The 27,673-nt window shown below is 44.3% G+C and overlaps 1 protein-coding gene across 1 annotated transcript in view; it reads right to left on the bottom strand.

The window, feature by feature from the left end:
- Nucleotides 1-27,673, bottom strand: part of Pdss2 (decaprenyl diphosphate synthase subunit 2) — a 167,033-nt gene that overhangs the window by 39,669 nt on the left and 99,691 nt on the right. Inside the window, exon 4 of the mRNA XM_051175586.1 lies at nucleotides 18,667-18,744. Coding sequence (XP_051031543.1) covers nucleotides 18,667-18,744 — 78 coding nt within the window. The remainder of the gene's footprint in view (nucleotides 1-18,666; nucleotides 18,745-27,673) is intronic.

The raw sequence follows: 27,673 nt of genomic DNA, 5'->3' as shown, positions 1-27,673 counted from the left end.
ATGATGAATACCTGTCAGAGGTTTCTCAATTTAGAGTACTGTAACTTTGATCTGTAGCTCATGATCTATTTTGCTCAGGTAAAGCTGTCTGAGATAGCAGAGGGGTGGCGGTTGATGCTGCCTGAGATTGGTGGTCTATTCACTTGAGCATATGCACACCCAGGGTGTGGACTTCGGAGTGTTACTAAGAAGCCATTTCTTCTCAATTTTTGTCTGTGAGATGCACACTCTGAGCTGTCTTTCTCATGAGGTAAAACATCTGTTTCCATTCATGGGAGGCCATTTGTTACCGTGGCTGTGAGGGCTTCAAGATTAGGTCCATGCTCACTGGACAAGCACAACCTTGCTGGGGAGGGAGAAGCCAGAGTCTGTTGTGATAAACTGTTTTGGTCAAGAGTTTTAGAAACTCGGAAGCTGACCATCTGTGCAGTGGAGAGAATATTTTTTTTTAAAGATTTATTTATTATGTATACAGTGTTCTATCTGCATGTATGCCTGCGGTTCAGAAGAGAGCACCAGTCAGATGGTTGTGAGCCATCATATGCGTGCTGGGAATTGAACTCAGGACCTCTGGAAGAGCAGCCAGTGCTCTTAACCACTGAGCCATCTCTCCAGCTCAGAAAGAATGTACGCAGAGGTTGGCGATGTGCTCAGCTTGGAGCATGTATAGGAAATGACTATGTCTATTTCCAAATGTACCCTCACACACATGCTTTAGCTTCATGCTACCCACTTTAGATTCATGTTCTGGGTCACTGTTGTCATAAATATGTGTTGGGTGAGTGACTAGATTCCCTTACTATCACATTTTAATGCTTATATTACCTCCTTTGAATTATTTTTGTTTTGGAGGGACAGGGTCTCATACAGTAACAGGCTGGCCTGGAATTCACAAGTTTCTGAGTTCTGGGATTACAGGTGTGGTTACCATGTCTGGCACACTTGTAAAACAGAGTAAGGGACTGACGGGACGGCTCAGCCATTAAGATCACACTCTGAACTGTGAGGACCAAGCACCCAGGTCAAGCGAGCACAACAGCTAGTCAGTCACTCCCGCTTCAGGGATCTGACGCTTTCTGGAAACTGTGAGCATTGTAGTCATGTGTACTCTGCCACAGATAGAGAATTAACAATAAAAATAAATAAAATCTTAAAGATGAAAGTGAGACAAATATATGAACACTTTCCAACTCTCTGAAGTCCAGGGCTAGAAGGAAGGAGATGAAGGTAGCCTCATTCATCCTGCTGGCTAAGGACATTTCTGTATCACTTAACATGTCACCTCCTACGTCAAGTTTTAAGTATCAAAACTCCTTTTTTTGGTGTGCTTTTTGTTTTCTGTTTTTTTGAGACAGGGTTTCTCTGTGTAGCTCTGGCTGTCCTAGAACTCACTCTGTACATCAGGCTGGCCTCAAACTCACAGAGATCCGTCTGCCTCTGCCTCCTGAGTGCTGGGATTAAAGGGATGTGCCACTACTTCCCAGCTAATTTGAAAATTTTTATGTGTATGAGTGTTTTCCCTGCATTCATGTCTGTGTACTACATACATGCCTATTACCTACAGAGGCTAGAAGAAAGTATAAAGTCCCCCGGAACAGGAGTTATAGACTATTGTAAGCCATTATGTGGGTGCTGGGAATTGAACCAGGGTCTTCTGGGAGAGTATCAAGTGCTCTTACCTGCTGAGCTATCTTTCCAGTTCTCGTATTATCTATTAGGGTAAAAGGTAGGTGGTGTGTAAGATTGGATGGTGCATGCCATCAATATATTGAAAAAAAAAGGGCACAGCCCTATATATTAAGCTTAGCGGTAACACTCCTTGTAGAAATGCATTGAAGAGGTCTGTAATGAGTATGTCTTCAGGAATCACTAGGCAATATGAGGAGAAAAGGGTGGTGTGTTAACAGCCTCATCTAATACGACAAAATAATTTGCTTTGATTTACATCCTATGCACACAGGAAGATAGTAAAGTAGGTATACGTAAGCTTCCCACTCATGTAAACCATTTTAAAAACCACTGGAAAGTTGTGACAAATGTGTATTGCTAAAACCTTTCAAAAGTGTTTTTAGGGGCTAGGGAGCTGGCTCAGTGGGTAAAGCGCTTGCTGTGCAATTATGAGGACCTGGGTTTGGATCCCCAGTGCGCATCTGTAGCCCCAGCTCCAGGGGTGGGAAAGGAGGGCAGAGACAGGAAGGTCCTGGGAGCTTATGGTTCAGCCAGTCTCCTGAAGCGTGGAGCTGTGACTTCAGTGAGAGACACTGCCTCAAAATGAGTAAACCCTTTGACTAGACTTCCTCAAGAACACAACGCTCCTGAGCCCACTCCAGGGGTTTCCAGTGAGAAGTTTTAGTTCCCTACCACATGGGCCCCTATGAAGGGCTATTCACATGATATGACAACTGGCTTCCCAAAGAGAGCGACTTATGAGGAAAAGCAAGACCAGAGAGAGCGCCTTAGGCCCTTACATCCCTGTCTCAGAAAGGAGAGCACTGGGAACACTAAGGGGCGGGGCTCACTGGTGACCTACCACAGATGGAGTCTGTGGTTTCAGTTATTGGCTCGACAGTGTGAATATTTTAGTCTCTTAAGACATTCTGTTAAACTGCTTTCTAGAAAGAAGCTTTTGAGCCACATACTGACAGCCAACTCTGAGACTGTCTTGCTGCTGACCAACTTCATTATTTTGGTTGTTAACAAGTAAAAAGTGATACATCATTACAAGTCGAGTCATTTCACTGATTAGCTGATTGTATGTCTTCCTATTACACCTTGACCCATGCAAAAGTTTAGCTAAAACAAGGATGAGCAGGCAGGGGGTCAAGCCAAGTGTAGCCTATGTGCACTGATGATGGAGTGAGGCATGACTAAGGTACTCTTGTCCACTACTGCTACAGATGAATGTCTGTGTCTTCTCAAGGGGAAACACAGAAGCCACAATCCCCAGCTCAGTATCTCTACAGCAAGAGTAAGTAGTTAAGGTTACATGAGGTCATAAGCCGGTGGCCCCAACTAGTAACATTAGTGCCCTCGTTGTTATCAGATAACAAAAAACTCTCTATGACCATCTTTCTTTGCTATGTGAGGATAGACACAGGATGTCCACAGAGCCTACAGAATTACACTCTCTCTACAGTTAAGGACTTAAAGCAGTATTCTTTATTTTATTTTTTTTTTTTTTTGAGACTGGGTCACCTATATCCCAGGCTGGTCTTAAACTTTCTATGTTATGGAGGATGACTTTAAACTCCTGAACTTAGAATAGTTCACACACCTGGTCCTGGATGTGCTCACCCTGAGATGCTCATGAGAGTCCAAGAGGAAGTGCTGAGTAAGCAGTAAGCATTTAGCTTTGGAGCTCAGGAGTAGCTTTGATGTAGACAAAGGGTGGGGTGGTGGGGCTTGGTTATACTTCTGTTCTCTGAACAGAATGCTATTCTTTAATCTCCTCTCTCTCTCTCCCGTGTGTGTGTGTGTGTGTGTGTGTGTGTGTGTGTGTGTGTGTGTAGGACAGAGAACAACCTGTAGGCACCAGTTCTCGTGTGTGTGTGTGTGTATATGTGTGTGTGTAGGACAGAGAACAACCTGTAGGCACCAGTTCTCGTGTGTGTGTGTGTGTGTGTGTGTGTGTGTGTGTGTGTGTGTGTGTAGAACAGAGAACAACCTGTAGGCACCAGTTCTCGTGTGTGTGTGTGTGTGTGTGTGTGTGTGTGTGTGTGTGTAGGACAGAGAACAACCTGTAGGCACCAGTTCTCTGTGTGTGTGTGTGTGTGTGTGTGTGTGTGTGTGTAGGACAGAGAACAACCTGTAGGCACCAGTTCTCATCTTGCACCAGGTGAATGAGATTCCAGCAGTCAAACTCAGGGTTTCAGTCTTGGTATCAGGGACCTTACTCACTGAGCTATCTTGCCAGCAGAGGTGCAGCGCGGGGCAGCTGTGCTGGGGCAGGGACGCACAGACCACGGCCGCTGCTGGAGTGTGAAGTCCTGAGTACATGTGCACTGTTGACACGGCACGGCCATGGTGAGGACTCCAAAGCCTTGGACCCATGGGACACTGGCGTCTGAGAGTCTTTGGACAATTGACCAGAGCGTGTAAACTCTAGCAACTGTGGTTTCTTCCTCATGGATATTTACAGCCTCAAATTGTTCATCTACAGAAAACACTTATCAGAAGTAGTCAATCCTCCCCGCCACCAACAGTACCTAAGAAATACACTGAGATTTTGGGTTGTAGCTGGTAGTAGAACCCTATCTAATCCTAGCTTTACTATATGTTCCTTCTTCATTCCCTTGCTGTCCCAGGGTCTAGGGCCCAAGCTGAGAAGATCATGGCGTTGTAGGGATTCTGTAGATTTTTCATGAGATGATTAATGAGCTATGAAACGTTTTTAAAATGCTATCAGCATTTCACAAACATGCTTGCCAAGCTTTCCTGAAACACTAAGTACAAATTTTGCTCTCTCTAGTGTAGTGGTATATTATTTATGATTTAATAAAGCTGCCCGAGGAGTCAGAAAGCAAAGCTATAGAGGTCAGGCATCGGTGGCACGCATTTTTAATCCCAGGGCTCAGGAGACAAAGGCAGATGGACCTCTCTAAGTTCAAGGCCACCTAGGTTTACAGAAGATTGGATCAGTCTAAAAGAGTAACAGACCTCATGCCTTTAATCCCAGGACACATGAGAGGTATTTAAGACAGGAACACTGAGGAGAGGTTACAGTCTGAGGCTTGGTTAGAGCGCATGGAAACAGCATCAGCCCGTTCAGCCTGAGGTAGAGGTAAGAAGCTAGTGGCCAGCTGCTTTGTTTTCTGATCTACAATTTGAAGTTTGAACCCCAGTATCAGTCTCTGGGTCCTTCTATTTTTCGTGTTATACTACAAGCTGAGGATGGTTCATACGGGGCTTACTCAATGGCTCCTATCCCTGGAAGGTAGGGACAAGCCTTTAAGGTAGAAGCTTTTGATAGGTTTCACACCAGCTTCCCAATGACAGGTATTGTCTAGCCTCCCAGATCCACACTGATGTGACAATAGTTTACTACTGGTAAAGTCACCCTCAGGTCCAGTGGCTTTGGAGCCCTGATTTGGGTATAACCCTATGATCCCTGTATAGGGAAGCCGAGGCCTACGGGGACCATTCTTATGTAAACCACCACAGATTCCTTTGGCATTTCCCTCTATTTCCATTGCCAGCAATTGTGTGTTGCTTCATACTGTTTCATTTCAGTGACCTCTCGCTGGACTCCCTGCTTCTCATTTCTTCAGCTTGTGCATTAGTTACACTTCTCACTGTTAGAGCCAAACACTAGATGAGAAGTAACTTAAGGGAGGAGGACTCTTATTTTAGCTTCACAAGGTTTATAGCTAATCCAGTAGGGGAAACTCACTTAGTCAAGAAGCAGAGAGCAGACAGGAAGTAGCCAGGACAGGAAACAGCTTCCAATTTACCTTGTTCACGCTTCTACAACAGACTTTTTCAAAGATCTTCTCATTTAGTAAGATCCCATGGTGTCTTCCTACTGCTGTTTTTTTTTTTAAAATCTCAATTCCTGAGCCCAAATGGCCAACATCTAATCTAACTGCTGGTTTATTTATTCTTTTCGAAATGCCCGCCTTTGCTCAACAGGGCTCTAGCTCCAGCTTTGTTACATTGTTGCCTCTCTGTTCTCCAAATGCCCGCCTTTGCTCAACAGGGCTCTAGCTCCAGCTTTGTTACATTGTTGCCTATTTCCTCCAAATGCTGTCTTTGTTCAACAGGGTTCTAGCTCCAGCTTTGTTACATTGTTGCCTCCCTTTCCTAGAAATGCCCGTCTTTGTTCAACAGGGCTCTAGCTCCAGCTTTGTTACATTGTTGCCTCCCTTTCCTCGAAATGCCCGTCTTTGCTCAACAGGGCTCTAGCTCCCGCTTTGTTACATTGTTGCCTCCCTTTCAGTTCTCATTTGCCCAAAGTGGGTAACTTTTGTTCTGAGTGGCACCCTAAAACAATGTTACTTCTTTTTTTTCTTTAGTTAGCTTTAGCTGAACGCTGGCTTAGCCTTTGCTTGTAACTGATCTCCTTTGGAGAATCTTGCTTGCATTTTGATCATTCAGCTCTTGGAGGGGCTTTCCATGAACAGCCAGCATCCAGTTACCCTAATATTGCACTAACTTATTTCTCTAGTTCTTTTGTTCCTGTGTGTATTTATTACAGTCTTCTCCATTAAGGTGGCAGCTCCATGAAAGCAGAGATACCTCTTCCATGGAGCCCTTGCACATGTTAGAGCAGTGGTTCTCAGCCTTCCTAATACTGCGAACCTTTAATACAGTTCCTCACCTGGTGGTGACTCCCACTATAAAACTATTTCATTGCTACTTCATTAATCGTAATTATGCTATTGCCATGAATCATAATGTAAATGTCTGATATGCATCCCCCAAAGGGGTCATGTCCCACAGGTTGAGAACCGCTGATCCTGTACCTTTTATACAGCAGATGCTCAAAAGTCTAATGTCCCAGCCAGTGTCCGATGTCAATTCCTGACAAAATAAAACATCACGTCTCCCCACCTTTCCATGTGAGTGTGACGCCAGATGTCTAAGTTGTTCTCTGCCTGTTTCTGAGATAGGGTTTCTCCTGAGCCTGGAGCTCACTGATTTAGTTGACTGGCTGCCCACTGAGCTCCAAGTCTGTTTCTGCTTCCCCCCTCCCAGCACTGGGGTGGCAGATACTCACCCAGGTTTCACAGATGCTAGGGATTTGAACTCAGGTCCCCATGCTTGTATGAGAAACATTTTTCTGCCCTAGACATTTCCCCAGCTCCTGAGTCCATTTTGAACTTATCTTCTAAGATTAAGTTTAGAACAAACAGAATCGCCTCCTCTACGAACTCCCTTTTTCTTCCTCCCTAACCCCCTTTCTTTTTTTCTTTCTTTGAGGCAGGTGGGCCTCAAACTCCCAATTCTCTTACTTCAGTCTCTTGAGCACTGGGATCACAGGAGGGCATGACCATGCCCAGTTACGAAATTCTAAATGTGTTGTTCTTTTCTTCTCCAACACACAGCTAGCCTCTCTCTATATGTGGGACTTGCCATATGGTTTCTGGGTAAACAGATGTGAAGGTATTTCATGTGCACACCTCTCCACTGAGCCGTGCACACCTTCAGATCTCAAGGGCAGGTTTGAGCTGCTGTCGTCTTAACTGCAGCTTTGGTTTGGTTGTCTAGTAGTACTCTGTCTACTTTTTGGTACAAGCAGAAGTTCAGCATGTTTACTATTAAGCACTTTATCAATGATGCCCACTTGTGTTCTTCGTTTATTTCTTTTAAAGTGCCTGGGATCAAACTCATGATCTGGCACCTGCTAAGCAATCACTTGAGCAATATCCCCTTGTATAATTTTTAGAAAGAAACAAGAACTATATATAGCATCAGTAATCAAATAGTGCAAACAGGACATCGTTTCTCTTAGTGTTAGTCAAGAAGAAATGATGCTAAATTCAAAATCCAGCAAAGAAAGGTTGTGCTACAGTCATTCCAACTTGTTCTCCATAGTCTCCATTTCATTTTATCTTTCTTGGTGCACCAATGCCTTTTTACTTAGCAGTCTACAAGGATGAATTTCCACTTCCCATCTCTGGAGCTCTTGACTTTTTTTTTTTTTTTTTTTTTTTTTTTAATCTGAAAACTCTGCTGGACTCCATCCAACATTAATCTAACCTCAACTAAACGGATCCACTTTTCTCTAAAAGCAATCTTCCTTCATAGCAACTTAATCATCTTTCCTTCCCTTCCTGGTCAACCAGGTACAAAATTGGTGTCATTTTTTTTTTTTTTGTTTTGTTTTTTTTATTCCCATGATCAAAGTTCTTAACATACGCTCAATAAGCACTTAGCATATCAACACAAAGACACTATATCTTTTACTGGGGGGGGGGTGGATTTTGTGTTTGTTATTTTATAAAAGGATGTTATAACGTAAGTCAAAAAGTCTTGCGGTCTAGCACTCCTGGCTAGGATGGTTTTCCTTTTTTGAGAGAACTAAAACACTGGACAAAATACAGACAACACTGTTCTATGTCTGTGAAGACAATCGATAACCACAGCAACTCTCTATAAAGGAAAGTGTTTCACTAAGGGCTTGATTACAGGATCAGAGGTTTAGTCCACTATCATCATGGTGGAGAAAGCATGGTGGCGTGCGGGCAGATGTGGTGATGGAGAAGTAGCTCAGAGCTCTACACCCTGATCCACAGGCAGAGAGGGGAGAGAAGCTGGGACTGGTGTGGGCTTTTGAAATCTCAAAGCCTACCTCTAAGTGAGGTACTTTTTCTATCAAGGCCACACCTATTAATCCTTCTAATCCTTTCAAATAGCGCCACTCCCTGGTGACCAAGCATTCAAATCTATGAGCCTATTGAGACCATTCTTACTCAAACTATCACAAAGACTGTGATACAAGATGTTTGAAGTCTTAAGTCAAGCAATGAAAAAAAAAAAAAAAAAAAAAAAAAAAGAAAAAAGAAAAAAAAAGAAAGGAAAGTGATATCTGAGAAATGGGAACTAAATTAACCTCACAATGGTTTCATTTACAAGCTAGCCCGAATGCCAAGTCAGTGGAGGTGATAACATCTTGGAGTCGAGGAGAAAGACCGGGTTTCTAGTCAAGCTAGAAGGGTTAGTACAAGTTAGGGGCTTGAGTTCACAGGGCAGTTTACAAGAAGAGACAACGGAGCGGGGGGGGGGGGAGGCTGGGATAATAGCTTCTGTGAAGTCGTCACCTTGGTACCATCTATCTCCAGTATCTGCAGGCTATCGACTGCTGACCACTGTCAATATGTCCAGATGTCCATGTCCCTTGTATACAGTGGCACAGTATTTGCACATAGCTCCATATCTTTCCAAATTCTCTATTTTTTTGGGGGGGGGGGAAGGATGCTGAGGATAAAATCCATGTGCACACTGGGCAAGTATGAGACCGCTGAGTTATCTATCACCTTGGCCTTTGTTTTTGTTTTTTGTTTTTTTTATATGTTGTCTCATACATAGCTCAAGATAGTCTTGAACTCAAGATAGTCTGAGGAGCTGGTGAGAAGGCTCAGTGGGTAAAGACACTTGTCACCAAACCTGATGGGAGTTTGATCCCTGGGACCATATAGTGGAGGGAGAAAACGACTTTTCACAAGTTTGTCTTTGTGCTCCACATGAATGCTATAGGGAACATGCACATAGTGAATGAATAACATTAAAAAAGAAAAAGACCTACAGTCCAGGCTGACCTTGGACGTGAGAGATCTTCCCGCCTTTGGCTCATCAGTGCTAGGATTAGATGCATTCACACCACATACGACTTCTTCCCATATACTTTAAATCTTTTCTGGATTACTTATTGTGATGATTGATCACATCCATCTGCTGATGCACCGGCCTGCCCGCCCATCAGCCTGTCTGCCCCCCCCCCCCATCCATCCATCCATCCATCCATCCATCCATCCATCCATCCATCCATCCATTTTTGAGGTAAGGTCTCAGGTACCCCTGACTAGCTTCTAACTCATTAAGTAACAGAGGATGATGACCTTGAACTTCAGACCTACCTGCTACCTTTCAAGTGCTAGGATTATAGGCCTGCAACAACAGGCTGGCTCTATGCGGCAATGGGACGAAACCAAAGGTTTTGTGCGTTTAGATAAGCATTCCACCAAATGAGTCACGTCCTCATCTTGACCATCCATTTGGTTGGGTTAAGTAAAGTACCTCACCAGATGGAGTGAGCAAACAGGGAGGCCCCACCCATCCTCCAGAGGGGAGCAAGGAAAAAGTGTGCAGTGCAGGTATTCTTTCTCACTTATTTCTCCCGGCTGCCATGATCTGAGCTGCTGTGCCGTGTCTCTACTACAATGGGCTGCAACCCCTGAAAGCAGGAGCAAGAGAGATCCTTTCTCCCTAAGCTATAAACACACAATAGTTAATAAAATGTAAATGCTCTGCAAGGGGTGGTTATAGTACAGTGTTTAGAGAGTAATGACATGCTCATCACAGACGAAGCTGAAGGAGTCTCATCCAGTTAGCTGAGTCTAAGAACTTGTGGATATGGAGGTCCGACTGTACTAACCCATGTGAATGAGCAAAGACGCTATCAAGTCTGGGACAAGAACGAGTCAAAGGGACAGACCAGGTTTTATCATCACAGGGAGGAGATTAGCCTTATACTAACTACTACTGCAGTCCTGTGTGACTACTTAAAAGTAACACCGGAAAGGATCAATCTGTTTCCAGTGACTTCACCGCATCCACGATGAAGCTCAAGAATATTTATGTACGCACAAAAACACCTGTGGCGCAAAAGAACAATTCACAAGGTCGGAACCCAGTCAAAGACAACCTGGAGGAAAAACCCAAACGATGACGCGGAGATAGACCAGCCAGTTAAACCAACGTGATGTAATTCGTGCACAGAGGCATCAAAAGTTTTCATAACCCTATCACATATAGTCAAGCAGCAGCAAGACACACTGAACATACTAAGCAGAAATGGAGACGACACTGGAACTTGGGAGGGGTAGGAAAGAAAGAAGACTGCAAAGTGTCTGAGACCATCCACATACACAGTGAGACTATGTCCCAACAGCCAGGGGAAAAGGGAGGGGTGGCTCGGTGGTTAAGAGCACTGACTGCTCTTCCAGAGGACCCAGGTTCAATCCCCAGTACCCACGTGGTGGCTCACAACTGTCTGTAACTCCAGTTCCAGCGGATTTGATGTCCTCCGATGGCCTCTATGGGCACCAGGCATGCACATGTTGAACTTCAGTGTTCAGAGAGGCATCTGTTCTCTGGCCACGCTGAGGAGAGACAGCAATTAGGGACCTGGTGAAGAGCCCTTTCAGCCTGAGTTAGAGGTGAGGGCTCGTGGCTGGCTGCTTTGCTTTTCTGAACTTCAGCTTGAAGTCTGAACCTCAGTATCAGTCTCTGAGTCTTTTATTTTTCCATGTTACAGCTTCTCTCCCCAAACGAGTCCAGTTCTTGTCACGTTGATGGATACTGGCCAGCACAGAGCACTATGTACCTATTGCATGGCACACAAAGTCCTCTGTTAAGGTTCTATCCAAAAGAAGATAGCAACATGATTATTCCCAGGCAAACCCAAGGGATACAGTATATGTTCATACCGACTGTTCACACATGAATGCTCCCAGTAGCTTTACTGGGAATATCTTAACACTGGAAACATCTTTAATGTTCACCAATAGGTTCACTAATAGATCATAAACTGTGGTAGATCTCTACAATTGGATGTTATTTAGCAGTAATGAACCATTCACATATGCAGCATGGATGCATTTCAATGTAACTAAGTTACAGTGACAATAGATTGCCTGGTTCACAGCAGAAGGTATAGGATGGAGGAGAGGAAAAGAGGGGACTACTGGGGGTGATGGATATGCTTATCAACTTAATTGTGATGGCAGTTTCTTTGGTCCATGCATAACATATATATAGACATCAGTTTATTGTATATTAATACTGATATGCCAGTGCTGCTTTGGTATTAGAGATACAGTGGCACTTACATTCTTGTAGGAAGAGACTTGAAGTTGGTAACAATGATAGAAAAACACCAGACGGTAACACTTTTGAGTAAGATTAAAAAATAATTAAGTAGGATAGCTATTAACGTATTTCCAACTGGGTATGCAGAGTGGGTTCTGAAAAGGCAATACCGATGTGATATGGATGCCAAAGGGCAAGAGTGTCGATGTGGAACAATACCAGACTCCTTCCTGTGGACCACACTGAAAGCCTCTCCCGATGTCTGAGAAGGATCACTCTGTGTAATAGTCCCCTTGTTTAACCATCTCCAGTCTCTAAAAACCGCATCGGCTCCGCATTGTGACGCTGCAGATCTCCCCCCACCGCCAAGTCATCCCTGTAGGGTTGTCTCACTGTGTAGCCCTTGCTGACCTGGACCTCATCAAACGCAAGAGATCTAGCGAGCTACCTGACTCTGGAGCGCTGGGGTTGCAGGCATGTGCCGCCATGCCTGGCTGCAGTGCTATTTCCCCCTACTCCTTTATTGTCACTTGAAAGAAGCCCTGATGTCCCCACCGGGATGTGACACCATCTTGCTATGGCATTTCAGACAATGCACAGAGCTGCTGCAGGCACGCAGAGCACCCATGTCTTTATATTTGACTTAAAGCCGCCTAGGAGCCAAAGGAAGAGAATTACAACCATGAGACAAATACAAGATTCAGGCTTATCCTGCCCCACAACGTCTACGGCTAATACGTAAAGTATGAACTGTGCTTTAAAAAGCCAGCCTGGCTGCGTACGATTTCAGTGGCTGTTAATTAACCAGAGAACTAGAGTGAACCCTCCTCTTTTCTGGGTCCCGGGCCAAGCCACCACAGGTAGAGTCTGCATGAAGCCAGGGAAACAGCGGCTGTTTCTCTTTTCGGTATTAGCCCTAGTCGGAGGCCCGGCTTCACAAAGGACTATGGGTAGATTCCCAAGGCAGAAGCTGTAATCGGTGAACAAGCAGATACAGTTTCAGAAAATGGGCATGTTAGCAGTCCTCACCCACTACTCCAATTTTTGAATTTTAAGTGTATTTATTTTTAAGTATATGGTGTCTTGTCTGCATGTATTTATGTTCTAGTTTTAATTTTATATGCAGTGCCAGTGGAGGCCAGCAGAGGGCACTGGATCACCTGGGACAGGCAGCACAGATGGCTATGAGCCTCCTTGTGGATACTGGGAATTGAACCTGAGTCCCCCTGGAAGGGCAGTGAGTGTTCCCAACCACTACACTATCTCCAGTTTCTACCCCAAGGTGACTTAGGAACTCACTTTGAAGAGTATAGGGTCAAATCACGGTTACAGTAAAAAAATAATTAGAATGGCCAGGTGGTGTGGTACATGGTTTTTATCAATCACAAGACAGGGGAGGTGGAGGCAGTCTAATCTGAATTCAAAGCCAACCTGGCTTACACAGTGAGTTCCAGGACAGTCGAGCTAAACAGTGAGCCTCTCTCTCTCTCTCTCTCTCTCTCTCTCTCTCTCTCTCACACACACACACACACACACACACAAAACAAACAAAAAACAAACAACACACACACACACACACACACACATACACACGCACGCACGCACGTGCACAAATGAAAGGAAAACAGTATAGGGAAAGAGTCTCAGTGGCTGAAGAAACCAAGAATCCTTCCAGAGGCACACCCCAGCACAGTCACTGAGCATGCTTAAAACTCTACCGACGCCAGCGAGCTATGCATGAAATGTGGTCGGTCCCTGGAGACTCGGTACTCAGGGCTTTACTGCGGCTGGTCTTATGGATACTCTGCCTGGAATGTAAGGCAATCCCCACATTCCCAGGACAGCAGGTGTCCAGCATAAACCATACCAAAAGCAGAAGCAATGTAGGCACTGTGAACTGTGTTTATCTATCAGAGAGGGGAGACAGCTCCTAAAATCCAAGATCACACAAGCAGGCTTTTCTAAGGACAGCAAGGCACATCCTTTTGTTCATTAACTCTTTTAGGTTTTTGAGAATGTCATACCCGAGCCCTTATTTCCACCCCTCCACGCCCTCCATCTGACTTCTCCTACTCAAATTCATGACCTCGTCTTTAATTATTATTGTTATATTTATAGTACTGTGTATAAAAAGCACATATGCAGATATAAAACGGTCTTATTTTTGGCTGTGAGCATCAGAGTTCGTGTGTGGGAGGGGAGTTTCTGGAAGCGTAACCAGGGCCTTGGCGTACTCTAGGCAAGTCCTTTACCACTAAGCTTCATCTTGAGCTCCACATTTTTTTTTTTAAATGCAAAGTGTGAAATACAGCAGAGTTATATGCATGAAGATGTTATTCTACTTAAAAATGCAAACACAAAATTTGTGTACTGGCTCAGTAATTTACAGTATAGTACTTATGAAAAAAACTATTAAGTAGACACTAAAATCAAACTTTGAAGACTTTTTTAAAAAATACATTTTTTTTTTTTTACTTTGTATATATGGGTACTTTGCCTGCATATATGTCTGAGTGTGTGCCTCGTGCCCTTGGAGGCCAGGAGAGGACGTCAGATCTCCTGGGACTGGCACAATAGAAAGCTGTGAGCTGCCGTGTGAGTGCTGGGAATCAAAGAATATTTTCTTCTGATCTTTTGCAGGGTTTCGGTTCTGTTTCCACCGGGTAGCTCTGCTTGGCCTGCAACTCACTATGTAGGCCAGATTTGTCCTGAACTTGCATCAACCCCTCTTCTGCCTCCCAGCTGTTGAGATTACAGGTCTGTGTCGTCATCTGTGACAGTATTTTCAACTCTTTGTTGATCATGTAGCTACTTTACTAACAAGAGAGAGGTGGAGACAGCGAGATGATATCCTAACTTTGCTGAAGCAACATCAATGTTAAAATGTGTATTTGTCAAGTACACTGAGGTCATGTGCACTCTGCATGAGCAGGGCTGACACCTGTAAAGCACTTACTCGCCCACGGCGTGTGAGGCCTGGGTTTGCATCCCAGTGCTGACCCGCCCAGGGGTCAGAAAAGTACTCTGGCAATACATTACTGGAAATCTTTAAGCAAAGGTTCTAGGCTTGGTGTTAATCTTACAACCACGCAATACATCACTAAAGAGAGAGAGACCCTTTGAGTTCCCCTTCGCAGTAGTTTACTCACTGTCTTAGGCACGGAGTGACATGGTTCCCCTTTGCACCACTGATGTATAAAATAATGCTTAGAGAGTTTCACTGACTATATACGAATTGCTGCAAACAGCAGCTTGCCTTTTAATCTACGAATAGCTGGGAATTTTGAAGGAGACATTTTATTCCTTGCTATAAAAAGGAATTGGTGTGAGGGTTGGAAATGGTGTGTAATAAAGCAGCATGGGCTGGCAATGCAAATATCTGGCAAATGACTGCGTAAGATGCCGTCTCTCTCCTTAACTGCGGTCTTTGCTTCTCCCCCCTCCTCCTCATTTTTTAAAAAAGATCCATTTATTATTTGTGTGTATCCATGTGTGTCTGTCTGAGTTTATGTTATGTGTTCCACATATAGGCAGGTGCCCCAGGAGGCCAGAGGGCCTCACATTCCTTGGAATGAGTTGCAGGCAGTTGTGACATGCCTAAGGTAGGTGCTAGGAACTAAACTCAGGTCCTCTCAAAGAAGTCAAGAACCCTTAACCACTAGGCCATCTCTCCAGCCCCATCTTATTTATTTGTCTGTTTGTTTATTTGTTTATTTATTGGGGCGGGGTTTTACTAAGCAACCCTGGTTGGCCTGGAGCTCTGTAGACCAGGCTGGCCTCTGACTCCCAAATGCTGGGATTAAATGTGTGTACCACTACATCTTGCTTTTAATTGGTTTCTTTAATTAGCTATTATAGAAAAAAAAAAAAACAGGTTAAAATCTTTTCTTATACCAATAGTACAAGGGTTAATTTTTATTGTAAGGAAGAAATGGTTCACAAGCTAGTAAATGCAAGAGTAAAAATATTTTTTTTTTTTTTTTACAATGAGTGGAACAAAGGATGAATTTCCTAAATTACTTTACATGTTTCCATGATCACAATTTACTTACGCTCTACTAAATATTATTAATGTAAGTTGTGTGTTTTCACTGCTTTAGGAAAATTAGGTATGTATACATTTCTGTAGAAGGTGATTTAGAAAGCACCCAGTTCTAACTATCTCTCACTTTACTGCACTCTGAGTCCACAGATGGTACTCACCAGAAAGGTGAGCTGCTGCTACGGATCTCCATTACTGCATTAACTTGGCACATGGAAAACAGAGCACTATCGTATTCTTTTATCTCTAGAGAGATGAGACGATTTGCAGCTCACTTGAATCTCAAAGCGGTTCTGCACTGAATTGGCTCAAGGCTGAGGAGATTGAGCAACAGAGACCCACAGCATGAGCCTCACTTCCCACATGACCTCTGCCGGTGGCAACTTCTCAATCACACCAGAACATGCCAACCCAGTCTGTGTGATTGTGCGTGGGAGGGGCTGCGATCTCCCTCTCCCTCCCTCTCTCCCTCTGCCTTTGAAGTGATCCCTTTCAGTGTAATGGCAAGCACACTCAGGAAGGGTGGGGGTGGGTTCTGGTTAGGAAGGAAAATGACCTGGGGTACAAATTCAGGCTGTATAAATCACTCCCACGGCTGTGGTCAGCTATGCACTTCTGTTTCCATCATTGAAAAATAATGAATCTTCAAATGGTTTAGCTACTTTTTGAATCTTTAAAGGACCTTGTTTGGGGGGGGGGGCAGGTGAACAAAGCACCGCTATATATTCTTTTGAGAAAATCTATTAGCTCATGAGAAAAATCAGCCAATGCACTCAGTAGTTGGTCCATCACATGAAACTTGGAATAAAAAATAAAAACAACAACAACCAACTCCCTGAGTTCAAATCTAACCCTCCAACTCTTCAGCAACTTAATAAGTTTTAGACTTTAGACTTTGATGCTATTTATCAGCTCTAAATAGGAAGATATTCATCCATAAAGTGAGATCATCCCCCTACTCATCTCATGATGCCAACAATGTAACTGTAAAACTGATGTGGTCATTTATTGTTGCTGCTACTAGTTAGGCTGTCTAGTGTACAGTACTTCCCAGATGTTCACACAACTGTTAGCGAGGTAGGACAACTACAGTGCCCAAGCAGTAGGTCGGCAAACCAACCAAACCAACAATAGCACACTCACTTCAGGACCTCAAGTGAGTGTGGCACACACCTATGCCCTCAGGGTGGGAAGGCGAAGGAAGGCAGGGGCAGGAGGGTTACACAGTGAGTGTGCTTCTTTTTGTTTTGTTTTGAGATAGTCTCGCTTATATCTCAGGCCTAGATGTCATTTGTGGTTCAAGTTTAGCCTTGAACTCGTGGCAGACTGTTTTGAGTCCAGCTAAACTTATCACGGCATTTCATTTCAGCAAGTAAACACCCTAAAGCACAAGATGGGCAGACACTAGCAGTATTGATGGATACCTTACGTGGCGCTAAGTCGAACGAACGCCTCAGAAGCATTGCAGGGAAAACCATGCCTCCACTGCACCAGGCCGCTGTAGTAACTCTTTGGTCAGACCTTAGGTGTGGCCTACGGAAACTATCAAGTCAGGGTTTGTTGAGGTAGAGTGAGAGGCTAAGGCCATAGGGCTTAAGTTCAAATCCTAGCTAGTGAGCTGTGTAACCTTGAAAATCATTCAATCTTTCCTAACTCTCTACCTTCTTATCTCAAACCGGAGGCAGCTCTCTCTCTCTCTCTCTCTCTCTCTCTCTCTCTCTCTCTCTCTCTCTCTCTCTCTCTCGTGATGATGAAATGAGGAGCAGGCACACATTTAAAATGCCACTAGCTTAGCTGCATCACCTCCATGTTACGTGCAAGGCGACTTTTGTCGAGGGAAGCTAGATCATAACTCACCCTCCCACCATTTGATATTGCCCTTCAGTCGCACAGAGAGCCGCTCTTGTCTTTGAAAAATCCAGCAAATGGTCCTCTGTGCTCTACTGTGAGGTCCCCACACACCAGTGTGCCCCTAGGGTGAGGTCAGCTGTGTCCCTTGGGGATGGTGCTTCCTGGAATCAAATGCTAGCAGATGTCCAAGGTATAAAATTCTTCACATTTCACTAACCTTCCAGAGATCCAGTTACTTCATATTAAAAAAAAAAAATATATATATATACACACACACATATATGTATATATGTATATATATATATATATATATATATATATATATATAATTTTAAATCTAAGTTGCTCATGCCCTATGTTCCACTTGTAGTAAAAATTTGCCTTTATTTTATTTGATTTCTTTGAAGTGGACATGTCAGTGCTTCGGATGTGCATACACGCATATTTTCTTTTTCCTAATTTGCAGTGAGGAAAATCTTGCTACTATAGGAGTTAAGGGAGTTACAGTAATGAGACACGGAGAGGAACCCTTTCTAACAGTAGGTGTTATGGTAAATGACTGTGCTGGGCGATGAAGCATGCACCCCATATCTCATCTCCCACTGAAATGAAATAACTGCATTTTAAGGAAATAAAACCTAACCTTTCTTGAGATGACCTGTTAAATGAGTCAAAAAGCCCTCATTCCAAACCTATAAAATTAATCAAAACAATCCAAGTGTGCAACAGTCCTATTTCTATCGCTGAGGCTCTAACAACGCCGTCAATTCTGGACCTCGGTTAGAAAAGCCATTCTGCTCTCGGCCCGCCCTTCCTGCCGGCTGGCCGGCCAAACCCAAGCTCGCTGACACAGAGCCGGCTTTCTCTGGGGAGCAGCTGGGCCCAGCCCCTCAGGATAAGTGCTCCTCCCTGCCAGCGGCCCCTTCTGATGGTGCTACCTGCCAGCCAGCAGTGCCCTGCTGTCTGCATGGCTGCTGCGGACTGAACAGACTGAGATTCCAGCCAGAGGAGAAGAGGTTGTATTAATTGGCTAAAGCTGCTATGTACTGAGCGTATGGCCATGAATTTGTAGCCAAAACACTAACAAAAAACAAAAAACAAAAAACAAAAAAAAAAAAAAAAAAAAAAAAGGAAAGAGAAAAGAAAAATCACATACAGTTTAAACACGGAGCAAGAATGGAAAGCTTGCCGCCTGACCCTGGCTTTGCAGCAGTTCTTCCTACCACGGGCTCGGAACTCTGTACCTTGGCTGACGACGCAGAGTTTTCCTGGTATACGCCTTGCACCAAGTCCATAAGAGCACTTGCTAAAAGTTCCGAAACCTAAAAGACAAGAAGAAAAAAAAAAAAAAAAAAAAAAAAATGAACAATTCAAAGGTGTAGCTACACGTTCTTTTTTAAACTCCAGGAGGCTCAGTCACAATGCCGGCTTTGTGTCTGACAGAAAAACTGGCGTGATGTGCAAAGATTCTGGCAAATGGACTGCCCACCTGGATATTAAAGCTGTGATCCAACTTTTTTCTGGTCCTCGTAATTCAAGCAAAAAGAAAATCTTACGAGCATAGCATTTCACCAGTATACACGAAAATCCAGCAACACCCACTTTGAACGTAATTTTAAATTTCAGATAATGAATGAACTACTAACTCAATTATTTTCAGGATGTTTATTTCTGTCAAGTGTATATTTCTTCAGAATGCCCATTCTGGGAGCCATTGCAATGCTAATTTTCATACAACAAGAATAGAAACAGTAAGAAAATGGCTCCCCTTTCAAGAGTTTGTTCCATTGTACTTAAAATACACCATGGAGTTGGACCTTTAATCCCATCACTGCCCAAGCAAAGAAAGGCAGGCAGATCTCAGTGAGTTCAAGGCCATCCTGGACTATATAGCAAATTCCAAAACAGCCTGGGCTATACAGAAAGACCTTGTCTCAGAAAAACTGAACACTGCTGAGGCATGGGTTAAGACAACAGAAAGCTTTTTTTTTTTTTTTTTTTTTTTTAAGCCAGCCTGTGACTACACTGAGTGTTCAGGGTCTCTGAAAGTGCGAGATTTTCTCAGGGACAGCTTTTAAACTCAAAACCATGTCCTAGGTTGACATATTTCAATTAAAAAGAGCAGTACAAGCAGATCTACAGAAGCCCAAGAGCAAGGTTAGTAGACTTAGAGACTTGTCCATAGCTGTGGAGTTTCAGTTTTGGTAGGTGGTACTGTGTACGCACTGTGTTTTACAGCCTAAATGGTACTTGTATCATGGAGTCAGTTGTGCTAAGGTCTTGGGGTTACTGAAGTCTGGGGCCCTGGTATACCACCAACAATAAAGAATGGACATATTTGGTATATGACCCCTGGGTCAAATATACCAAAAACACTGAAAATTTTGACAGAATTAGCAAATTTAGCAAAACTGTTAGTATTTAAGGCTCAACTACAAGAAAACAAAGAAAAACCAAACCCAAGCAAAATCAAATGTGTTGAACTCGTTCTACAACGTGAACCAAGCAAACAGTAAGTGGTCTCTATGTAATTGTTCACATAGAGCATCTTAATTCAAGAGGCTAAAATAGCTGGATATTTGGTCATGTTCAACACAGCCATTCTAAACAGAGTTCCTTACAGCATCCCCACCATCTCCTCAAGTCTCTACACTGGGACTATTTAACCTCCTATGTTATGCAGCCTGGATCTGGTTTCTGCTCTTGGCTTCCTAAAATTCAGTTCAGTTCTGATTGAATGAGAGGATTTTGTTTCAGCTTCTACCACTGCTGTAACTGAAGAGAGCCAGGGGATGCCCACTTAAACATGAAGACGCTTCAATCTCGGGGACCTTGTCTTTAATAAGCATTTTCTTAGAGGCAAATGACATCGATTTGAAGAAAGACTTGCTTTAAAATGTTAACGCGAACATTTATGTCTATTTATATTCACACTGCATACTGCTATTGATAGGGAAATTTGCTGATTAAAGGCATATTTTTTTCTAGCCCTGCACTTGAGTTAATTTGTAAGACCCATACCACCCCCATTCCTGAAATCACATTGTCCTTAGGTAACTAAATACTCAAGGAATATTATAGCTATGAAAGCTACAGAGGAACTGGAAGCACAATGATCCTACGGTACTACCAGATGTGCTGAGTTATTTAAGTGGGGAACAGAGAAAAAAAAATGAATGGATGGTTTTCTCCTCAAAGTATCAGATAAGCCCTAGTCCCAAACCCAGAAGGATTGAATATCACCAATAGGTCTATGAAAGACTGCAATGAAACTTACAGCGTCAGATTGGATTACAGTTCATACAAGCAGCATCCCAAGATCGCCCTGATGGCTGGACGCAAACACAGATCAATCACTCACCAAGAGATGCTGTGGGTTTGAAACAGTTGGAGCCCTGAGACCAGCACTGGAAATATGAAGAGGGGTTTATAAAGAGAAAGTCCAATGTGGCATGTTAAAATGATGGCATGAACTTTTAACAGTAGATCTGGCTCTGGATAACCCAGAAATTTACCCCCTCTGAAATCCCAGACAAGGCAGAAGCAACAGAAACATCTTGTTCTGCCTCTTTTTCTATTAACACAATTGCTATGTTCATAGCTTATAAATGACCTGTATTTACAAGTGGTTGTATCTGAACATATACGTACGTTGCCATGGCAACCAGAAAAAGAGAAACAAAAGGCGGAAGGGACAGCATGAAGAACAGGAACTGTTGCCTGAAGGAGTTGACTGTACCCTAGGTTAATTTGTCCACTGCACATGTAAATGTTCATTTAAATAATCGTATCAAAGAATAATGGATTTAATTTTCATCTGCTTTAAAGTTGCAAATGTGTACATAAAGAACTCATGCATATTGCACTCTGTTTTTGAGACAGGGTTTCACTGTACGGTGCTGGCTGGAACTCACTCTGTGGGCTAGGCTGGCCTTGAACTTACAAAGAGGTCTTCCTGACTCTGCCTTTGGAGTGTTGGGATTGTAGGCATGACTGACTCAGGCTCTTAAACAAACAAGCCCCACTTTGTGTGTGTGTGTGTGCTTTCTTGCTTGTATGCACACCACATGCTTACACATGTCCATGGAGTCAGAAGAGGGTCCTGAAGGACTGGAGCTACAAGCAGCTCACAGCTGCCTGACATGGGTATGATTACCAAATCCAGATCCCTAGCAAGCACAGAAAATGCTCTTAATCACCAAGTCATCTCTTCCATCTGGAGAGATGGCTCAGAGGTTAAGAGCACTGCCTGCTCTTCCACGGGTCATGAGTTCAATTCCCAGCAATGATATGGTGTCTCACAACCATCTAAAATAAGAACTGAGTCGCTGGGATTATAGCCTACACCACCAGATCCATCTGAATTTCCATTGATTCCTTTCTCTGTGAAATTTTCTAGACTCATCTCTCTTGGTTCTAAAGCATGGAGAAAAATACAGGCCATCCATGCTATCAGGAAAATATAGAATTATAGATAAAGGGGTGGTGGTGGTGTAGAAATAGCTATGTGGTTAAGAGGACTTGAGGTTCTTGCAGAGGACCTAGGTTTGGCTCCCAGCACCCACATGGCAGCTCACAACGGTCTGTAACTCCTGCTCCAGGGGATCCAACATGGAATTCATCTTTCTGTTTAGGAACATATGAACACAGAGCAGCATCTTCTGGCCTTTGAGGGTGCTAGGCACACATGTGGTAAACAGAAAATAAAAATAAATCTTTGAAAGAAGGAAAGAAAGAAAGGAAGGAAGGAAGAAAGAAAGAAAGGAAGGAAGGAAGGAAAGAAATAGAGTTAGAGGAAGCCTGGTGTATCAGAGCGGCAGGGATCGGGTTTTAGTTCCTAGCTCAAATGAAGCTCACCGCAAGTCCAGGGTGGGGCGTGTGGGCCTGGGTGAGTGAGTACAGCATTCTCCCGCAGAGACTGCTGACACCCTCTAATATCTGTAAGGTTCTTTATCATTTACAAACTGGGCTCAAACACCTTGTCTTGTTTCAGGTGGATTCCGTTCCAGCACTCAGCTAGAGGGAGCTTCCAGGCTGGCTGCCTCACTGAGGCGGCGACCTCTGAAGAGCGCAGGGAGCAGCAGCAACTGTGGCCAAATAGGGGTGAAATCTCCTCAGCCACCAGCTGGGCACAAACGGCCCAGATGAGCCCCAGTCTGCACACTGATTAATATAAATGAGTGGCTTTGATATAACCATGGCTGGAGTCTATGAAGGAGGGCTCGCCACTCCATCCTACCAGAGCACCCCTGGTTTAATGAAGATGCTGATGAAAGGTCTGCTGCTGTAAACACACCACTAACTCAGAAGTTCTGGAGGGGGGCTGTTTGAAGGGAAGCTTTCCCTTGCTGCCAGGCATACGAGGCCTTGTGTTTCTGTGGGACAATCTGTTCTACGGAGCTCAAGTTTTGGCTAAGGAGGGACAGCAGAGAGAAATAAATGGCAAGGCCATCAGGACAGGTGCAGCAAGAAGTCTGCAAACTGATAATCTCCACCTTCAATTTAGAGCAGTGGATACAATGCTTAACAAACTACTGGTGACATAGAGGTTTTGGAAAACTTCAGTTAACTAAAGGAAAGCAAAAAAAAAAAAAAAAAAAAAAAATCACGATAAATACAATCTGAAGTAGCTCACAAGCTCAAGAAAACAGGGCACAAAGCGCTGAGATCTCATTCTGTATTACTGGCTGGTGCACTCGATGCACAAATGCTTGCTGGTAGCCACTGGCTGGCTGGCACTGCTCACAAAACTAGTCTTACTAAGTCACACTTCCCTTAACAAGGGTCAGCAAGACGGCTCACCGGCAAGGGTGCCACCAAGCCTGACAACCCGAGCTCAATCCTGGAGGTCCACAGGGTGCAAGTGTAACCAGCTTGACAGGTGAGACACTTGTGTAGCCGACAGGTGCCACCACGCCTTTAATAATCCTAGCACTGAGGTAGAGGCAGGTGTATCTCTGAGTATGAAGCCAGCCTGGTCTACACAGTGCGTTCCAGGACACCCAGTGCTACACGGTGAGATATTACCTAAAGGCAGACACTGGAGTCCCTCAATCTATCAGACTGCCGAAAACCGTGGGCCCCAGAGAAATGAGGATTTACCCAGGGCAAAGGCCAGCCAGAGGGGGAACCTGGCTCTCAGAAAGAAATTTCACCCAGTTCTCACAACTTGCCAGACCACCTAACAGGTTACAACGGAAGCCCAGACAACGATGGGCTAAGGGTAGGCAGGACACCTGGACTGGGCCTGCCTAGATCGTAGTTCATGGCTTTGGCTCTGTTTAAACTCAGGGTCCAGGAGATGGTCTTGGGGTGTTTGCCGGATCACGATTTTCCCTCTTCTCAATGTGGACACTAACTAAATACCCTCTTTCTGCTATCTTCTTTTAATTAGGTTCATTAAGGATAGGTAGCTGGACCTGTCTTATAGCACAGATTATGACCCATAAGTTCCATAACATAGGAAGAACTGATTCCTGCAAGTAAGCTGTCCTCTGACTTCCACACATGCGCTGAGACCACCAGAGAAAAGAAAAACTTAAAAATTCCTTTAGCTAAGTGGTATCCTTAAAGGGGTTTGTGGTTCCGGCATCACTAAGGGCGGTGCTGGCCGAGCACCTGCTCAAGCCGCTGCCCGTGGACCCGCAGACCGAGACCGGGCCCTTCCTGGAGGCGGTGGCCCACCTGCCTCCCTTCGATTGCCTTGGGTCCCCGGTGTTCACGAAAACCAAAGCCGTGTACAACGCTGACCCAGCCAAGTCCAGGACCCTGCAGAACATTCTGGAAGTGGAGAAGGGGATGTATGGAGCAGAGTGGCCCGAAGTGGGGGCCGCGCTGGCACTGCTGTGGCTAAAAGGGGCCTGCGCTTCATCCAGGTGTTCCTGCAGAGTATCTGTGACGGGAAGCGGGATGAGAACCCCAATCTCGGCCGCGTAAACAAGGCCTATGAGAGGGCTCTAAAGAAATACCACGGCTGGCTAGTGCAGAAAATCTTCAAGCACTGTATGCAGCACCCTACAAGTCTGACTGCCCGAAGGCGCTCTCCAAGGGGCAGAACGTCACGGAGGAGGAGTGCCCGGGGAAGATCCCGCTCTTCCTGGTCAACTGCACAGCCACCATCAGCGCCATCTAGGACTTGTACACCAAGATGAACGCGGAGCAACTACAGTGTAGGCGCCCGGACACACAGCTGCCCCGCATCGGAGTAAGCAACCCTGAATCACTGTGAATCAGGCTGGGGTCCCCCAGCTCAGCCGCCAGGCCAGCCTGGGTCTGCAGGGACAGCATCAGCTTGTAGGTCATTGTCTGTTTTCCTATTCTAATGGAACAGTGAACACCTGCTCACTCCCCTGCTTTCCCAGAAGCCCAGGTGGCATTACCTTCCCTCCAGTGTGGTCAAAACCAATTAACTAATGATCGATTGCTAATGATCGATTCCTAGGGTTTTCTGTCTCCTCCCCTACCCAGCTCAAGAGGAGCCCAGCTTGGGTGGGGGGGGAGGCATACACCTCACCCAGCAAAGAAACCTGGTCCATCTCTTGTCTTAGATGTTTGGAGAACAATGCAGTCTGACTGGAAGTCCAGCAGGGTCCCCACTGTGGTGTGGGAACCCTCACATGGCTTGCACATCAAGCATCACCAGCCCTGTTCTCTCTGTCTCTCTCCGTGTCTTTTGTCAGACAGGGTTTTTGTTTGTTTGTTTGTTTGTTTTTAAGCCGAAATGTACCAGCAAGCCTTTTCAAACAAATGACTAGGCACACACAGGTGACCATTTGTGACCGAATTTGCATCCCACTGCATAATTATTTTCTTCAGGGATGGCTTTTCCAACCTAAGAAACTGCCTGTCACAGGCACCCTCCAGCTCTGGAGACCCAAGAAACTGCCTTGCTGCCTTAAGAGTCCTTCTGGTGCTAAGAAGAGCTATACTTTTTTTAAAGTATTGGGGTAAACAAACCCTGATGTGTGTTAAAGAAAAAAAAAAAAAAACCCAATAATCCTTAATCAATAAATCTGTATTTTGAAGTTAAAAAAAAAAAAAAAAAAAAAGGTTGGTGGTTCAGACACCATCAATCACCATTAGGTTGCAGGAAGCCCACACACCCAGAAATGAGCTCAAGCGGGACTGGAGGACTTCTGGAAGTTTCATCAAAGTCAGCACTCCTCAGGGACTTGTGAGACTGGCTCTCGTCTGCCCAAAGGAGTCATTTCCCTTCCCTCTGGCAGAAGGGCCCTATGGCACCTGTGGTGGCTTCCAGGCTCTCTCAGTCTCTACTTCAAGTACTTGTTAGACATCCCACGTCCACCCGGCCTCCTAACCTCCCCTACTGCTGCTCACTCTCCTTATAACCCAGCTACTTGCTATTCTCTATCTCTTGCTTTCCTACTGTCTCCACTGTCCAGTCCCTCCCTGGGCTTGGCCCATGCCCAGGCTACTTCTTCCTTTCTGCTTTGGATTCTTCTAGATGTCTCTGGATAGTTTCTCTCTCTTATTCATAATAAAAAAAACCTTTCCCTTATAAGGGAGTGGTCAGGGATCATGTCTAAATGAATTCTAATATGCGATTTTATCACATCTTACATACTTTTTACTGTATTCAATGGACACATTCTTTGTCTAGATCATTAAGACAGCCGCATACAGAAGAGCTGCAAGCCCTTAGTCAGTCCAGGTCATTTCTCTGGCTCTCACTTTACTTATCTAAGATTACCAACAACAGCTCCAAGTTCAGACATATGTACATTTACATGAGATTTCCATTCACAGTTCTCTAGTTTCTATTTTGTATGAGATAGGGTCTCATTACGTCGTAGCTCAGGCTGGCTTCAAACTTGCTACATTGTCCTGCATCAATCTTTTACAGCTATGAGCCATCATGTCCAGCTGCACTGTAAAATTAACAACTGCTAAAACAGCTAGTTTGTTACCTAAAACCTTTAAAAAAACAAAAGCAATACAAAAAAAAAATTCCTACTTTTTGAATAAAGGCTTTTTTTTTTTTTTTTTTTTGCCATTGACCACTGACTATTTACCATTGACCAAGGCCAAATAATCGCCAATTTAAATGACGAATTGGTTCCAGAAAAAAAAAAAAAGACAATTTTAAAACCTTAAAAATTTGCATAAAAGGGGAAAATGAGGGGCTTATGGAAGGGTCTGGAGAGACGGCTCAGCTGTTAAAGGCTAGGCTCACAACCAAAATATAAGAGATGCTTATAGGAAAGTTGCATTGCTAGAAAGACTATAAGTAGGTGTTGAGACCTGAATGGCTATTTAAAAAAAAATGTAATTCTGAAACCATGGGAAAGAAGTCCATGTATCTAGGAGCCACACTCAGTGCCTGCTTCAGTGACCTGCCTATTTTCTTTAATGCAGATGATGATACCCATGCTGCTTACAGTGTTTCTTCTCAGACGTGTGGTGACAGATGGTGGCATGCTGCCTCGCACAGTAGCTTTCAATGTTTTTAATGTGCAACCTCACAATAAGGCCTACACACATCACACGTGCACTTACACAGCTCAGCTGTCAGTTTCTAATTGGACCACCCTAGGAGGCAGACGTTTGCAAGTCCACAGCATCCGTAGGTTTGTGCTGTAAAAGGGGGTCTGGAAATATAGGCATGACTCTTGTGCTAAAACCCACACAGCTTGTCCAAAACTATACATGTATTTTTCCCAAACACCTTTACAGCTCTCTAAACCCCTAGGCTTCAAGGGAACTCCAAATAGTGTGCTCTCCTGGCACTATGCTACAAAAACTAGTGAGTTCTCCTCCCTTCTCAAAGACAACGACATGGTAGAAATTTGGGGCTGGCTGCATAATACTCTGGGATACTCTGTGGTCAGAAACTCTTCAGACTATTAAGATACACAGTTGGAATTTTCTCGGAGGGGTAGCATAGCATCTTGTGCAGGCTAAGCACATACATATCCCCTAGTATGAAGCTAACCCCAGATCTACAATTGGTTTTTTATTACTTTTGTTTTATTGTTTGTTGAAACAGGGTTTTGCTCTGCAGTCCACTGGCTGGTCTGGGATAGATATACAGGCCAGACTGGGTTCTAAGCTCCAAAACCACAAAAGCAGAGAGTCACTGGAGGTGAGGAGGTGTTATTCATAGTGTAACACAAGTTCTAATAGGCCTTAATAATAAAACCCTGGAGTCAGATATTAGGGGGTGAAAGATCAGAAAAGCAGAGCAGCAGCCACTAAAGCTCTCACCTCTACGAAATCCTCAGACTGAAAAGG

The sequence above is a fragment of the Phodopus roborovskii genome, unplaced genomic scaffold, assembly GCF_943737965.1.
Source record: "Phodopus roborovskii unplaced genomic scaffold, PHOROB, whole genome shotgun sequence".
NCBI lineage: Eukaryota > Metazoa > Chordata > Mammalia > Rodentia > Cricetidae > Phodopus > Phodopus roborovskii.
This window is presented reverse-complemented; position numbering and strand designations above follow the sequence as displayed.